Source organism: Delphinus delphis, chromosome 2 (genome assembly GCF_949987515.2).
Source record: "Delphinus delphis chromosome 2, mDelDel1.2, whole genome shotgun sequence".
Taxonomy (NCBI): domain Eukaryota; kingdom Metazoa; phylum Chordata; class Mammalia; order Artiodactyla; family Delphinidae; genus Delphinus; species Delphinus delphis.
The window spans coordinates 63,836,657-63,852,590 of record NC_082684.1 but is presented as its reverse complement, the minus strand read 5'-3'; the positions used below and the strand labels follow the sequence as shown (position 1 = coordinate 63,852,590).

The 15,934-nt window shown below is 37.6% G+C and overlaps 1 protein-coding gene across 4 annotated transcripts in view; it reads left to right on the top strand.

The window, feature by feature from the left end:
* Positions 1–15,934, top strand: part of LOC132420337 (signal recognition particle subunit SRP54) — an 86,686-nt gene that overhangs the window by 69,409 nt on the left and 1,343 nt on the right. For 2 of the 4 annotated variants that reach the window (XM_060004685.1, XM_060004683.1), the window contains 3 exons: positions 11,038–11,104; positions 12,206–12,303; positions 13,939–14,639. In XM_060004685.1, coding sequence (XP_059860668.1) covers positions 11,038–11,104; positions 12,206–12,303; positions 13,939–14,145 — 372 coding nt within the window. In that variant the 3' untranslated portion in view covers positions 14,146–14,639. Of the gene's footprint in view, positions 1–11,037; positions 11,105–12,205; positions 12,304–13,938; positions 14,640–15,934 lie in introns of those variants that run through there. The other 2 variants (XM_060004684.1, XM_060004686.1) reach the window with 2 other exon arrangements.

Sequence of the window (15,934 nt, the reverse complement as noted above, 5' to 3'; positions counted from 1 at the left end):
ACCGTTCATGAAGAATTTGTAATTAGCAAATAGGACTATCTATGTTGGCTAAGTTAACCAAGGCCAAAAGAAACAATTACTTAAATCTTTTGCTAAAAGAGATACAATTCATTTTTTGGATATTTTTAATTGCTGCCTGAACTATAGATATCTTCGTTTGGTTTATTACTTATGCATGCACATGTTAATGTTAGTCATCATTTTTTTTAATGCTGTAGTTTAATGTTGACTTCTGGTCGTAAAGCAAACTTGCAGATAGTGGTTTCCTCTTTAATGGGGACACTTAGGTTGTTTCCATATCTTGGCTACTGTAAATAATGCTGCCACTAACAAGAGAGTGGAAATACCTCTTCGAGATTCTAATTTCAGTTCTTTTGGATAAATACCCAGAAGTGGAATTGCTGGATCATTTGGTGTTTGTATTTTTTTTTTTGAGGAACCGCCCTACTGTTTTCCATAATGGCTGCACCATTTTACATTCCCACCAACGGCGTCCAAGGGTTCTAATTTCCTTACATACTCACCAACACTTGTCTTTTTTAAAATAATAATCATCCTAGCAGCTGTTTATAATTAAAGACAGACCTAGCATCACTTAATGTGCAAAGCAGACTTTCCAATTTCTATTGGCTTCTAATGCGTCGTAAATCTGATAGGACACAGGAATTTGGAAAAGGTGTTGTATATTTACATAGTAGATATGTAGAACAGACCCAATTAAAGAAAAACCCTGATATCTAAAATAAAGATTTAAGAATAATACTCCTGGGACTTCCCTGGTGGCACAGTGGTTAAGAATCTGCCTGCCAATGCAGGGGACACGGGTTGGAGCCCTGGTCCAGGAAGATCCCACATACAGTGGAGCAACTAAGCCCGTGCACCCAGAACTACTGAGCCTGTGCTCTAGAGCCCGCGAGCCAGAACTACTGAGCCCACGAGCCACAACTACTGAAGCCCGTGTGCCTAGAGCCCATGCTCCGCAACAAGAGAAGCCACCGCAATGGGAAGCCTGCGCACCACAATGAAGAGTAGCCCCCTCTTGCCGCAACTAGAGAAAGCCTGCGCGCAGCAACAAAGACCCAATGCAGTCAAAAATAAATAAATAAATAAATAAAAGACTAATACTCCTGGCATATGATACTTGATAGAAAGTAAGAAATGGAGACCTAGATCTTTTTACAATCTTATAATTGTTTTCCTTAGATTTTACCTTAGATGAACGTTAAGAGTAAACATATTTCCAGTAATTCCTTTAACCATTGATTTAGTTTCGCTTAGGGTTCCTTAAATATGTGTATATGTGTGTATCTAACTATACATATTAAAAACTTTGATTATGCACATAACTGTTACCTATATAAATGGACTGATGCCTTTCTTAATATAGTCAGAACTCAAAATTATCTGGGCTCATTTTTGCCTATCAAATTTTTAAAAAGGAAAAGAACAATATACTGTAATGAGGGTACAAGGGAATGGACAATCTCATACATTACTGCTGAATATTTATTGGTAAATTTTCTGGTGTGAAGTTTTGCATTGTGAAGGGAGAGCTTTCCAAATGATTATATTTTTGACGTAGTTATTCCACCCTTAAGAATTTAAGCATTTGGGAAATATGCTTAATATTTTCAATATAGTAAATGGGAAAAACAGCAGGATAGAAAAAGTATAGCAATGTTGTAAAACACATATATGCTGAGGAAAAGACTGGGAAAAATATACTAAGATGTTAATGATAATTATCTATGGACGGTGGAAAAATGGGTGACTTAAATTTTCTTTATACTTTTTCCATTTTGTGTTATTGCAATAAATGAGCATTACTTTTATAATTTAAAAATAAGTTGTTTCAAAACAAAAGATAGCAAGTCTTAATAGTTCTTTATTAAGGAAGAGATGGAAAATTATGCAGGAAGAAATAGATAATTAAATTTTTGAAGAAAGAGATGAATCTACTTGAGTTTGCGCTCATAAATTGGAAGTCTTAAAGACTCAAGATCTTGTCCCAGTTCTTCTGTTACTGGGATGGTGGTGGCGGTAGTGATGCTGACAGTGGTGGCAGGGTTCCAGTGTAGACTCTGGGTCAGTGTCTGCACAAAGGGCCCTATCCATTCATTCTGTATAACTCTGTGTGATAATGATAGATGGTATTCAGGAATCCTTATCCAGTGTCTCAGCTCTGGAGCAGGTTTGACTCTTTGGTAGTTGCAGCCTGGATATTAGCAATTGTTCTCTCTAGAAACAACCCCAGGAGAATTGGTCCACTGAGAAATGCATGCTTTTCTCCAAAAGCATGCTGAGTCCTTTTCTAACTAGTTTCTTGGCCTTATCACTTATTATGTGTTATAGAAATTGCTTCCATTCTCTATGTATCTGTACTGTCCCATTTGCTGTTTAAAAAAAAAAAGTAAACACTAAAGTCAGAGCATCTTAAACAGAGCCCCTAAACAGAGCCCCTTATCCCCACCTAAGAGATGCCTCCTGCACTGAATGTAGAAGATATAACAGGTTTTTATCAGGGAATCAGAAATATACAGTGTTTTCTTGACTGTATTTGTTTGCTTGGACATCCATTCTTTTTTTAACATCTTTATTGGGGTATAATTGCTTTACAATGGTGTGTTAGTTTCTGCTTTATAACAAAGTGAATCAGTTATACATATACATATGTTCCCATATCTCTTCCCTCTTGCATCTCCCTCCCTCCCACCCTCCCTATCCCACCCCTCCAGGCGGTCACAAAGCACCGAGCCGATATCCCTGTGCCATGCGGCTGCTTCCCACTAGCTATCTACCTTACGTTTGTTAGTGTGTATATGTCCATGCCTCTCTGTCGCCCTGTCACAGCTCACCCTTCCCCCTCCCCATATTCTCAAGTCCGTTCTCCAGTAGGTCTGTGTCTTTATTCCTGTCTTACCCCTAGGTTCTTCATGACATTTTTTTTTCTTCTTAAATTCCATATATATGTGTTAGCATACGGTATTTGTCTTTTTCTTTCTGACTTACTTCACTCTGTATGACAGACTCTAGGTCTATCCACCTCATTACAAATAGCTCCATTTCGTTTCTTTTTATGGCTGAGTAATATTGCATTGTATATATGTGCCACATCTTCTTTATCCATTCATCCAATCATGGGCACTTAGGTTGTTTCCATCTCCAGGCTATTGTAAATAGAGCTGCAGTGAACATTTTGGTACATGACTCTTTTTGAATTATGGTTTTCTCAGGGTATATGCCCAGTAGTGGGATTGCTGGGTCATATGGTAGTTCTATTTGTAGTTTTTTAAGGAACCTCCGTACTGTTCTCCATAGTGGCTGAACCAATTCACATTCCCACCAACAGTGCAAGAGGGTTCCCTTTTCTCCACACCCTCTCCAGCATTTATTGTTTCTAGATTTTTTGATGATGGCCATCCTGACTGGTGTGAGATGATATCTCATTGTAGATTTGATTTGCATTTCTCTAATGATTAGTGATGTTGAGCATTCTTTCATGTGTTTGTTGGCAGTCTGTGTATCTTCTTTGGAGAAATGTCTATTTAGGTCTTCTGCCCATTTTTGGATTGGGTTGTTTGTTTTTTTGTTATTGAGCTGCATGAGCTGCTTGTAAATTTTGGAGATTAATCCTTGGTCAGTTGCTTCATTTGCAAATATTTTCTCCCATTCTGAGGGCTGTCTTTTGGTCTTGTTTATGGTTTCCTTTGCTGTGCAAAAGCTTTGAAGTTTCATTAGGTCCCATTTGTTTATTTTTGTTTTTATTTCCATTACTCTAGGAGGTGGGTCAGAAAGGATCTTGCTGTGATTTATGTCATAGAGTGTTCTGCCTATGTTTTCCTCTAAGAGTTTGATAGTTTCTGGCCTTACATTTAGGTCTTTAATCCACTTTGAGCTTATTTTTGTGTATAGTGTTAGGGAGTGATCTAATCTCATACTTTTACATGTACCTGTCCAGTTTTCCCAGCACCACTTATTGAAGAGGCTGTCCTTTCTGCACTGTACATTCCTGCCACCTTTATCAAAGATAAGGTGTCCATATGTGTGTGGGTTTCTCTCTGGGCTTTCTATCCTGTTCCATTGATCTATCTTTCTGTTTTTCTGCCAGTACCATGCTGTCTTTATTACTGTAACTTTGTAGTATAGTCTGAAGTCAGGGAGCCTGATTCCTCCAGCTCCTTTTTTTGTTCTCAAGATTGCTTTGGCTATTTGGGGTCTTTTGTGTTTCCATACAAATTGCGAAATTTTTTGTTCTAGTTCTGCGAAAAATGCCAGTGGTAGTTTGATAGGGATTGCATTGAATCTATAGATTGCTTTGGGTAGTAGAGTCATTTTCACTATGTTGATTCTTCCCGTCCAAGAACATGGTATATCTCTCCATCTATTTGTATCATCTTTAATTTCTTTCATCAGTGTCTTATAATTTTCTGCATACAGGTCTTTTGTCTCCTTAGGTAGGTTTATTCTTAGATATTTTATTCTTTTTGTTGCAATGGTAAATGGGAGTGTTTTCTTGATTTCACTTTCAGATTTTTCATCATTAGTATATAGGAATGCCAGAGATTTCTGTGCATTAATTTTGTATCCTGCTACTTTACCAAATTCATTAATTAGCTCTAGTAGTTTTCTGGTAGCATCTTTAGGATTCTCTATGTATAGTATCATGTCATCTGCAAACAGTGACAGCTTTACTTCTTCTTTTCCGATTTGGATTCCTTTTATTTCCTTTTCTTCTCTGATTGCTGTGGCTAAAACTTCCAAAACTATGTTGAATAAGAGTGGTGAGAGTGGGCAACCTTGTCTTGTTCCTGATCTTAGTGGAAATGCTTTCAGTTTTTCACCATTGAGGATGATGTTGGCTGTGGGCTTGTCATATGTGGCTTTTATTATGTTGAGGAAAGTTCCCTCTATGCCTACTTTCTGCAGGGTTTTTATCATAAATGGGTGTTGAATTTTGTCAAAAGCTTTCTCTGCATCTATTGAGATGATCATATGGTTTTTCTCCTTCAATTTGTTAATATGGTATATCACGTTGATTGATTTGCGTATGTTGAAGAATCCTTGCATTCCTGGAATAAACCCCAGTTGATCATGGTGTATGATCCTTTTAATGTGCTGTTGGGTTCTGTTTGCTAGTATTTTGTTGAGGATTTTTGCATCTGTGTTCATCAGTGATATTTGCCTGTAGTTTTCTTTCTTTGTGACATCCTTGTCTGGTTTTGGTATCAAGGTGATGGTGGCCTCATAGAAGGAATTTGGGAGTGTTCCTCCCTCTGCTATATTTTGGAAGAGCTTGAGAAGGATAGGTGTTAGCTCTTCTCTAAATGTTTGATAGAATTCGCCTGTGAAGCCATCTGGTCCTGGGCTTTTGTTTGTTGGAAGATTTTTTTTTTTTTTTTTTTTTTTTTTTGCGGTATGCGGGCCTCTCACTGTCATGGCCTCTCCCGTTGCGGAGCACAGGCTCCGGACGCGCAGGCTCAGCGGCCATGGCTCATGGGCCCAGCCTCTCCGCGGCATGTGGGATCTTCCCGGACCGGGGCACGAACCCGTGTCCCCTGCATCGGCAGGCGGATTCTCAACCACTGCGCCACCAGGGAAGCCCTGTTGGAAGATTTTTAATCACAGTTTCAATTTCAGTGCTTGTGATTGGTCTGTTCATATTTTCTATTTCTTCCTGATTCAGTCTTGGCATGTTGTGCATTTTTAAGAATTTGTCCATTTCTTCCAGATTGTCCATTTTATTGGCATAGAGTTGCTTGTAGTAATCTCTCATGATCTTTTGTATTTCTGCAGTGTCAGTTGTTACTTCTCCTTTTTCCTTTCTAATTCTGTTGATTTGAGTCTTCTCCCTTTTTTCTTGATGAGTCTGGCTAGTGGTTTATCTATTTTGTTTATCTTCTCGAAGAACCAGCTTTTAGTTTTATTGATCTTTGCTATTGTTTCCTTCATTTCTTTTTCATTTATTTCTGATCTGATTTTTATGATTTGTTTCCTTCTGCTAACTTTGGGGTTTTTTTGTTCTTCTTTCTCTAATTGCTTGAGGTGCAAGGTTAGGTTGTTTATTCGAGATGTTTCCTGCTTCTTAAGGTGGGCTTGTATTGCTATAAACTTCCCCCTTAGAACTGCTTTTGCTGCATCCCATAGGTTTTGGGTCGTTGTGTCTCCATTGTCATTTGTTTCTAGGTATTTTTTGATTTCCTCTTTGATTTCTTCAGTGATCACTTCATTATTAAGTAGTGTATTGTTTAGCCTCCATGTGTTTGTATTTTTTACAGATCTTTTCCTGTAATTGATATCTAGTCTCATAGCGTTGTGGTCAGAAAAGATACTTGATACAATTTCAATTTTCTTAAATTTACCAAGGCTTGATTTGTGACCCAAGATATGATCTATCCTGGAGAATGTTCCATGAGCACTTGAGAAAAATGTGTATTCTGTTTTTTTGGATGGAGTGTCCTATAAATATCAATTAAGTCCATCTTGTTTAATGTATCATTTAAAGCTTGTGTTTCCTTATTTATTTTCATTTTGGATGATCTGTCCATTGGTGAAAGTGGGGTGTTAAAGTCCCCTACTATGAATGTGTTACTGTCGATTTCCCCTTTTATGGCTGTTAGTATTTGCCTTATGTATTGAGGTGCTCCTACGTTGGGTGCATAAATATTTACAATTGTTATATCTTCTTCTTGGATTGATCCCTTGATCATTATGTAGTGTCCTTCTTTGTCTCTTCTAATAGTCTTTATTTTAAAGTCTTATTTTGTCTGATATGAGAATTGCTACTCCAGCTTTCTTTTGGTTTCCATTTGCATGGAATATCTTTTTCCGTCCCCTTACTTTCAGTCTGTATGTGTCTCTAGGTCTGAAGTGGGTCTCTTGTAGACAGCATATATAAGGGTCTTGTTTTTGTATCCATTCAGCCAGTCTGTGTCTTTTGGTGGGAGCATTTAGTCCATTTACATTTAAGGTAATTATCGATATGTATGTTCCTATCCCCATTTTCTAAATTTTTGGGGGTTCGTTATTATAGGTCTTTTCCTTCTTTTGTGTTTCTTGTCTAGAGAAGTTCATTTCGCATTTGTTGTAAAGCTGGTTTGGTGGTGCTGAACTTTCTCAGCTTTTGCTTGTCTGTAAAGGTTTTAATTTCTCCACCAAATCTGAATGAGATCCTTGCTGGGTAGAGTAGTCTTGGTTGCAGGTTTTTCTCCTTCATCACTTTCAGTATGTCCTGCCACTCCCTTCTGGCTTGTAGGGTTTCTGCTGAGAGATCAGCTGTTAACCTTATGGGGATTCCCTTGTGTGTTATTTGTTGTTTTTCCCTTGCTGCTTTTAATATGTTTTCTTTGTATTTAATTTTTGACAGTTTGATTAATATGTGTCTTGGTGTATTTCTCCTTGGATTTATCCTGTATGGGACTCTCTGTGCTTCCTGGACTTGATTAACTATTTCCTTTCCCATATTAGGGAAGTTTTCAACTATAATCTCTTCAAATATTTTCTCACTCCCTTTCTTTTTCTCTTCTTCTTCTGGAACCCCTATAATTCAAATGTTGGTGTGTTTAATGTTGTCCCAGAGGTCTCTGAGACTGTCCTCAGTTCTTTTCATTCTTTTTTCTTTATTCTGCTCTGCAGTAGTTATTTCCACTATTTTATCTTCCAGGTCACTTATCCGGTCTTCTGCCTTAGTTATTCTGCTATTGATCCCATCTAGAGTACTTTTAATTTCATTTATTGTGTTGTTCATCGTTGCTTGTTTCATCTTTATTTCTTCTAGGTCCTTGTTAACTGTTTCTTGCATTTTGTCCATTCTATTTCCAAGATTTTGGATCATCCTTACTATCATTATTCTGAATTCTTTTTCAGGTAGACTGCCTATTTCCTCTTCATTTGTTAGGTATGGTACATTTTTATCTTGCTCCTTTATCTGCTGTGTGTTTTTCTGTCTTCTCATTTTGCTTATCTTACTGTGTTTGGGGTCTCCTTTTTGCAGGCTGCAGGTTCATAGTTCCCGCTGTTTTTGATGTCTGCCTCCAGTGGCTAAGATTGGTTCAGTGGGTTGTGTAGACTTTCTGGTGGAGGGGACTAGTGCCTGTGTTGTGGTGGATGAGGCTGGATCTTGTCTCTCTAGTGGGCAGGTTCACGTCTGGTGGTGTGTTTTGGGGTGTCTGTGGCCTTATTATGATTTTTGGCAGCCTCTCTGCTAATGGGTGGGGTTGTGTTCCTGTTTTGCTAGTTGTTTGGCATAAGTTGTCCAGCACTGTAGCTTGCTGGTCGTTGAGTGAAGCTGGGTGCTGGTGTTAAGATGGAGGTCTCTGGGAGATTTTCGCCGTTTGATATTATGTGGAGCTGGGAGGTCTCTTGTTGACCAGTGTCCTGAAGTTGGCTCTCCTACCTCAGAGGCAGAGCTCTGACTCCTGGCTGGAGCACCAAGAGCCTTTCATCCACACGGCTCAGAATAAAAGGGAGAAAAAGTAGAGAGAATAAGTAGAAGTATGAAGAAAGAAAGAAAGAAAGAAAGGAGGGAAGGAAGGAAGGAAGAAAGAAAGATAGAAAGAAGCAAAGAAGGAAAGAAGGCAAGAAGGAAAGAAAGGAGGGAGGGAGGAAGGAAGGAAGGAGGGAAGGAAGGAAAAAAGACAGAAAGAAAGAAGATACAGTAAAATAAAATAAAGTATAATAAAGTTATTGAATTAAAAAATAATTATTTAGAAAAAAAAGGGGGACGGATAGAACCTTTAGGACAAATGTTGGAAGCAAAGCTATACAGACAAAATCTTACACAGAAGCATACACATACACCCTCACAAAAAGAGGTAAAGGGGAAACAATCATAAATCTTGCTCTCAGAGACCACCTCCTCAATTTGGGATGATTCGTTGTCTAAAGGAGGGAAGGAAGGAAGGAAGGAAGGAAAAAAAGAAAGAAAGAAAGAAAGAAGGTAAAGTATAATAAAGTTATTAAAATTAATTATTAAGAAAAAAATTAAAGAAAAAAACATGGACGGATAGAACCCTAGGACAAATGGTGGAAGCAAAACTATACAGACAAGATCTCACACAGAAGCGTACACATACACATTCACAAAAAAAGGAAAAGGGGAAAAAATCATAGATCTTGCTCTCGAAGCCCACCTCCTCAATTTGGGATGATTCGTTGTCTATTCATGTATTCCACAGATCCCGAGTACATCAAGTTGATTGTGGAGCTTTAATCTGCTGTTTCTGAGGCTGCTGGGAGAGATTTCTGTTTCTCTTCTTTGTTCTCACAGCTCACAGGGGCTCAGCTTTGGATCTGGCCCTGCCTCTGCGTGTAGGTCGCTGGACATCGTCTGTTTTTTGTTTTGGGGAGGTCTGAGGTCTCCTGCCAGCCTTCAGTAGGTGCCCTGTAGGAGTTGTTCCACTTGTAGATGTATTTCTGGTGTATCTGTGGGGAGGAAGGTGATCTCCGCGTCTTACTCTTTCGCCATCTTCCCTGCATTCAGACATCCATTCTTGTGTAAAGAGAAACTAAGGAGCTACCTTACTTGTGTGTCTTTTCAGAAATGTTATCACAGGAATTGATATACCTACTTTTCATTGAAAGACTATGTTACATGTTTACTCCTCTCTGCTTTAGCCCATCTGCCCAATCTTACAGATATTCCTTTTTAAAAAAATATTTAAAATATAGAACTTTATTTTTAAATGAATTTGCATAAGAAGTTGTTAAGACAGACAGTGGCCACTCAAAATGACTTTGAAAACCCTGAGGTGAAAAATTTTCCTTAACCAGCAAGCAAGGAAATAACACCAAAATTGGCAACTTCGTTAGCTTTAGACAGCAGAAAAGGAAGATACTTCCATTTCACCAATAGAGAAAAAAGGATCATTTCCAGTGTCTACAGTTTTCAGTATTACAGATATTCTTATATATGCTTTTTTAATGCCCTTATAATCATCAGCGTATCTTATCTAAGAAGATTATGGACAGGTTTATCTTTTCCTTCTCTCCCTGGAACCAGTATTCAAATAATTACTAATGTGTTTGATCGATTGTAGGCTCTATACTATGTTTTCTTTTCATAAACAAAAATGTTGGTATGATGAATCATGCTCCTATTACTGATTTCATCCACAGAGGCAAACTGTCATCTATGTGGCAAGCTTCACAAAAGTATTCTATGGAATTACCAAGGTTAACTATGCAGGTGTGTAGTGTAGATTGCATTCTGCCAGTGGTCCTAGCCTACCAAATAGATACTAAACTTTTCTTGGGTTATAGGCTCTAGTCCCTTTTTTTTTTTTTTTTTTTTTGCGGTTTGCGGGCCTCTCACTGTTGTGGCCTCTCCCATTGCGGAGCACAGGCTCTGGACGTGAAGGCTCAGCGGCCACGGCTCACGAGCCTAGCCGCTCTGCGGCATGTGGAATCCTCCTGGACCCGGGCACGAACCCATGTCCCCTGCATCGGCAGGCGGACTCTGAACCACTGCGCCACCAGAGAAGCCCTCTAGTCCCTTTTTAATCCTCGAAGGAACAGCAACAAAAAAACCTCATCTTGCCACTTACTGGTTACTTATTTTCCCACCATTAAAAGTTCATTTAATGTGCCCTTAATCTGCTTAATTTCTCTGAACCTTAACTTCCCCACTAAATCATACGTGTGTTGTACTGTATGATTTCTTAGATCCCTTTCCATGGACTGTACGTACTCTCTGGTGTGCTTTTGAACAATGAAGACAAAAAAGCAACAAGACAGGAGAAAGGAAGGCTCTGGATAACTCGTAAATAATTAAGGTTATGACTTAACCAACTCCATTTCAGTGGCTGCTGCTTTTTTTGGTTATTCTGTGGACGTAAGGTGGTGATAGTTGTATGGGTGAATGTAAAATGTCTTTGTGACATTCTCTCTACAAAGCTTTTAATTTTTTTATTGGATTGTACTCTGTTTATAGTATCATCTATAGAATATTCTAAGTGCCCACCAAGTATTTCACTACTTTCTGGCCTAAATGTATAGAATGAATTTAGGTTTGAATGTTGCTAACCTAACCTCTTGTTGCAGACAAAACTTACCTGGGGCCCCTACTTATGGTTTTACATGCTTCGTGCTGCCACATCAACCCTCTCAGGTATTATTTTTTTGTTTGAATATTGTATAACCACTATAATATGCTCCCAGAACAGGAGCTTTGCTAAATAGGGTGTTTCAAAAGTGAAGGAGAAACAATTGGGGGTTAGTCACTCCCTTCTCAGCAGCTAGCTAGCTAGCTAGCTCACATTGGAAGATATTAATCTAACTTGTATTTCATCTTAAAACATTTTTTAGCTTCTGGATATGCTTTAAAAAAAGGACTAAAAAATAGCTATATTAATTTAGATACAATTTTCATGTTCTTGAAACTTTCCTGTTAGCAGTTATTTTGCTATTTTGCCATTTGATTCCCTGATATTGTTCTCATTCTAACTGCTTATTCTAAAGCCTGTAGTTATAATTCATTTATGTTTTATTTGATTAATATTTCATTTCTTAAGTTGAGGTATAACTAAGTCATATTTGAAGGAAATGAATTATCAACTTATGACTTAATCATGCTAACTTTAAATATGCGTTTTAAATCATAAAGCTTTCCTCTGCTTCCCATTTTAACTCCCCCGTAGCTTCTACCACTTTATGCCTTTCATTAGATCTAAACGTGAATAATAATTCATTCAACAAACATTTACTGAGCTCTCAATATATGCTAGACAGTCTAGTATAATGAAAAGAACATGAGCTTTACATTCAGACCCGGATTGAGCTTTGGATCTGCTTTGTCCGCTTGGGCCAGTTCTTCAACTTCTTTGAGTCTAACCTTTCATAGTGCCTGGCATGTGGCAGGCGCTCAGTGAGTGCTATAGTATAATCCATTCCTTTCTCCCAGCCTAGTGATATCCCAGCCCTCTGAGAGTATACATTTTTCTTGAATAAATAGACATCTAACAGATAATTATAACACCTGGTGACAAGTGTTATAGTAAGAGGTATGAGCAGTGTTATTGGGAGCCCAGAAGGAGCCACTAGTGCTTCTTGGGGAAATCAAGGAAGATACACAAAGGAGATGTACTGAATGTTCATTATCTCCCCAAGGGCAGGGAGTGTAACTTTTGTATTCATACAGTGCTTTGTGCATAGAAAGGGCTCAAGAAATGTTTATGGAATTATGTAAGTCATTTAACTTTTGTATTTTTAGTGTGTGACTTTCTCGGAGAGAAGATTGCATCTGTTTTGGGCATCAGCACCCCAAAATACCAGTATGCCATTGATGAGTATTACCGGATGAAGAAGGAGGTGTGTCTCCTTTTTACATTTTCTTGATTCAGTTTGGTTTGCTGTGGACTTCATGGGTTGCATAATGAAGACATGTATCCTCTAGCTGCCCCAAAGATAGCTCCCTTATACTAGGCATTTCATTCTCGAGTCATTAATTTCTTTATCAAATTAGCATACATTTTAGAATTTTTTAATACTGAAATTCCGCTACAATCTATGTGCACAATTAAGCTAGATTTCATGTGCTAGTTGCTGTGAGAGGTGCCTTAGATATGTTATTTAATTTAATCTTCACACACCTCTCTTTGAATTATTATTCCAAATTTTAGATGAGGAAACAAGACCTGGTCTCTGTACTTAGGACACATAGACTGGATGTGGGAGAAGTGGAAGGGGTTTGATGCACGGGAAATGACCAATACTAGAAATGTGTAAGTGCCAGTTGTTAAGGCACAAAGATATGAGGCAATTTTGTGCGCAGATGTCGTGAGGTCTTAGGGTGAGGGTGAAATGAGTTTACCTTTAAAGAGTGAGAAAGCTTTAGCATTTAAGAGTGTGGGCTCCAGAACCAAGTGCTCTGCCACTTCTAACTTTGTAACCTTGGGCAAGACACTTAACCTATATAAGCTGCAGTTTCCTTGTCTTTGTAATGAGGAAAATTGCAGCATCCATGCTCAGGGTTGCTCTAAGGATTAAATGAGTTACTACGTAAAATGCTTAGGGCAGCACAGGGTGTATATTGGTGAGCTTGAAATAAATATTAGAATCTTTCATTACTCCTTCAAGCAAACAAGGAGGGCAATTCGGGTAAAGCTACAATGTAGAGGCATGAGTCTAGATAGCTCAGCTCAGCTGACTGTATTTGTTATGTGGTTTCAAAAATGTTTTACGAACAAATGAGTGTTTTTAACTCTACTAGCCTTGTTTAGAGCCTCATTACCTCATCTGGACTATTGTGATAGTCTCCTAAATGGTCTTTCTCCTTCACTCTCAGAAAGTCTCTAGATTAATCATCCTGACAGGTTACTCACTCTGTACTGACTCACCATACTACAGGGACCAATGCAAATGCCACCATTTCCTCCATCAGTTTAGCAGTTCTGGAACTAGAAGTTATTTACTCTCTAAATCTCTATAGTGGTTATCCCTTTCTGTTTTAATACTCTTCTTAAATGTCTTAACTTCATTCCTAGATTGTAAACTTCTTGAGGGCAGGGACTGCCTTATCTGTCTACTAGGTGCTTATGGGAACACTAACCATGCTATATCACTTAAGTGAATAGACCACCCTATTCCACTGAATAGGCTGACATCCTGTAACTGTAGTGATACAGTATTAGTTAATGTTTTATTTAGATTAGAATTAACCTGAAGAGATCCAGCCCATGTCAAAGTTAATTCAGGTCTCATCTAAGCAGTGCTATACTGTGTTTTAAAAATAGCTTCACTACATATACTTCATACAATAGTTTTCATTTCAATTTGGAAACAGGGGAAGGAGAAGTATGTCTTGTCTTAATTGGATGAAACTGAATTGGACATGACACTAATGTTTTGGTTAAAAAAAAGGCATAAGCAGCTGAAAGTGGGAGAAAAATACTATTCCTTTTGGACATTTGTATTTCAACTATTCTTGATATTTCCTCCTTTTAGGAGGAAGAAGAAGAAGAAGAAAACAGGATGTCTGAAGAAGCAGAAAGACAATACCAGCAAAATAAGCTGCAGGCTGATTCCATTGTTCAGTCAGATCAACCAGAAACACTTGTATCCAGTTCATTTGTGAATCTCAATTTTGAAATGGAGGGAGACTGTGAAGTAATTATGGAGAGCAAACAAAATCCAGTCTCTGTCCCTCCATAGAATGAAATGACCATCAAACTTCTAAGGTAGTTTTTATACCAGGAACTTTCACACTCTCTATTCAGTGGGACTTAATAGTAATTTATATTTTAAATTATTAAGTTATCTGGAAAGGGAAGAATGTTTCTTTATTCTTAGGCTCTATCTAGCAAAAGCCAGATCTGAAATTTGGATATTTGTACTATGCTTTTACTGTCAGATTAGTGCTTTGGTTTTAAAATGATCTTTTAAAAAAAGTTAAGGACATTCTAGAACCCTAACCACCAATTAAGAAGAGTTAAATTATCAAGCTTGTCTGTTATTTGTGTAAGAAAAAAAATAGGTTAAGTTGCTGAATAAGGCTAACTGGAGCTGATATTCATAGTCTCAGATTAAAATGAGGATTTTTCTCCTAGATCTTCTCATGTTATGTCTTTCTTACATTTATATATCTAACCATTCATTTCATACTAAGGATGGTTCACTGAATGTGTAATAAAAGGAGCAAGATGAAAGCATTTTGAATTTTCTTTCCTTGAGAATTAACTTTATTTCATGGGAAGGTGATTGAGTTTATAACGCCACCAAATCTTAAGATGGGTTTCCATTTTTTAATGAAGGTTAATCTTAATGTATTTGTATTCAAATGGTAATACCTAGTGATTACCCACGTGGCATCCTGTTTATGTCACTCTTTCAGCCCTGAATGCCTCCTATGGGTCAAGATTGGGGGACAGATGAAGACTTAACCCTCCAGGGCACACTGTTAAATATTGTACAATGTGCAATGGTAGCATAATGAAGTTACCTGTCATTCACCACTTCGAAGCAACAACAGTGGATGGTTCGCTTGACCCAGTTGGCCATCTCTGTACCCACTGTGCCATTAGCAGACCTTACAAAAGTATAATAAGAAACTAATTTTGAAAATACTTCTATATGTGTTCAGGATCTTATATCTGTATGACTTAGATTTATAACTAAATGTGGATAAGGAGGAATATGTAGAGTATTTCAGATATGCTGCTCTTAAAAACCTATTCACAAACTTAAAGAGTTTTTAGGATTATGGTTGTTAATAGCCTTCTAAATAGCATTAAGCTTTCAATCTTAACTATATCTATGTAGCTTCAAAGAAACAACATAGCTACAGTGGGCTTATTATGGAAGTCTGTTAGCAATGAACATGAACATCTGCCCACTAAGTTCTTCAACTGAAATTTGAAGAATTTAGGAAAGATAATTCTTCATTAGGAATCCTCAGTTACATGGATTCATGGTATGGTGGTTCATGGCATGTGACGGTGATCTTTTTGGTCATGGGTATAAACTATATAATTTAGTGCTTAAAGGATTGTCAGATTATGTAATATCATAAATTATAGTTTACTAGTAGCTCTAAACAATGCTAATCTGATGTGTTCCCTATAATTTTTATCTTCATTTGAGAAGATATTCAAGCTCAAATATTTATTTGGTTATCCTGTAAAGGCAAGCATATCTAAAGGCGATCTGAATCTTCTCTCCCTAGAGGCACTAGATCTAAGAGTTGACTCAGAAACTTTTCTGATTGTAGTAGAAGGAAGATAATGATTAATGAAGGTTTTACATTTCTTGAATTTTACTTTTTCTACTTGTCCAACAGTGGCCAGTTTGTAATGTTTATACAGTTATTCACTGTGCCTTAAATTTTTATACTTTTTATTTATGCAAACTATAAAATTTCCCATAAATGCATTAAATGGTTTTGTCTTATTTTTAAGCCTCTTTCACTTTTTCTTCCTTTTCAACCCTTTTAATAGTTACTCTT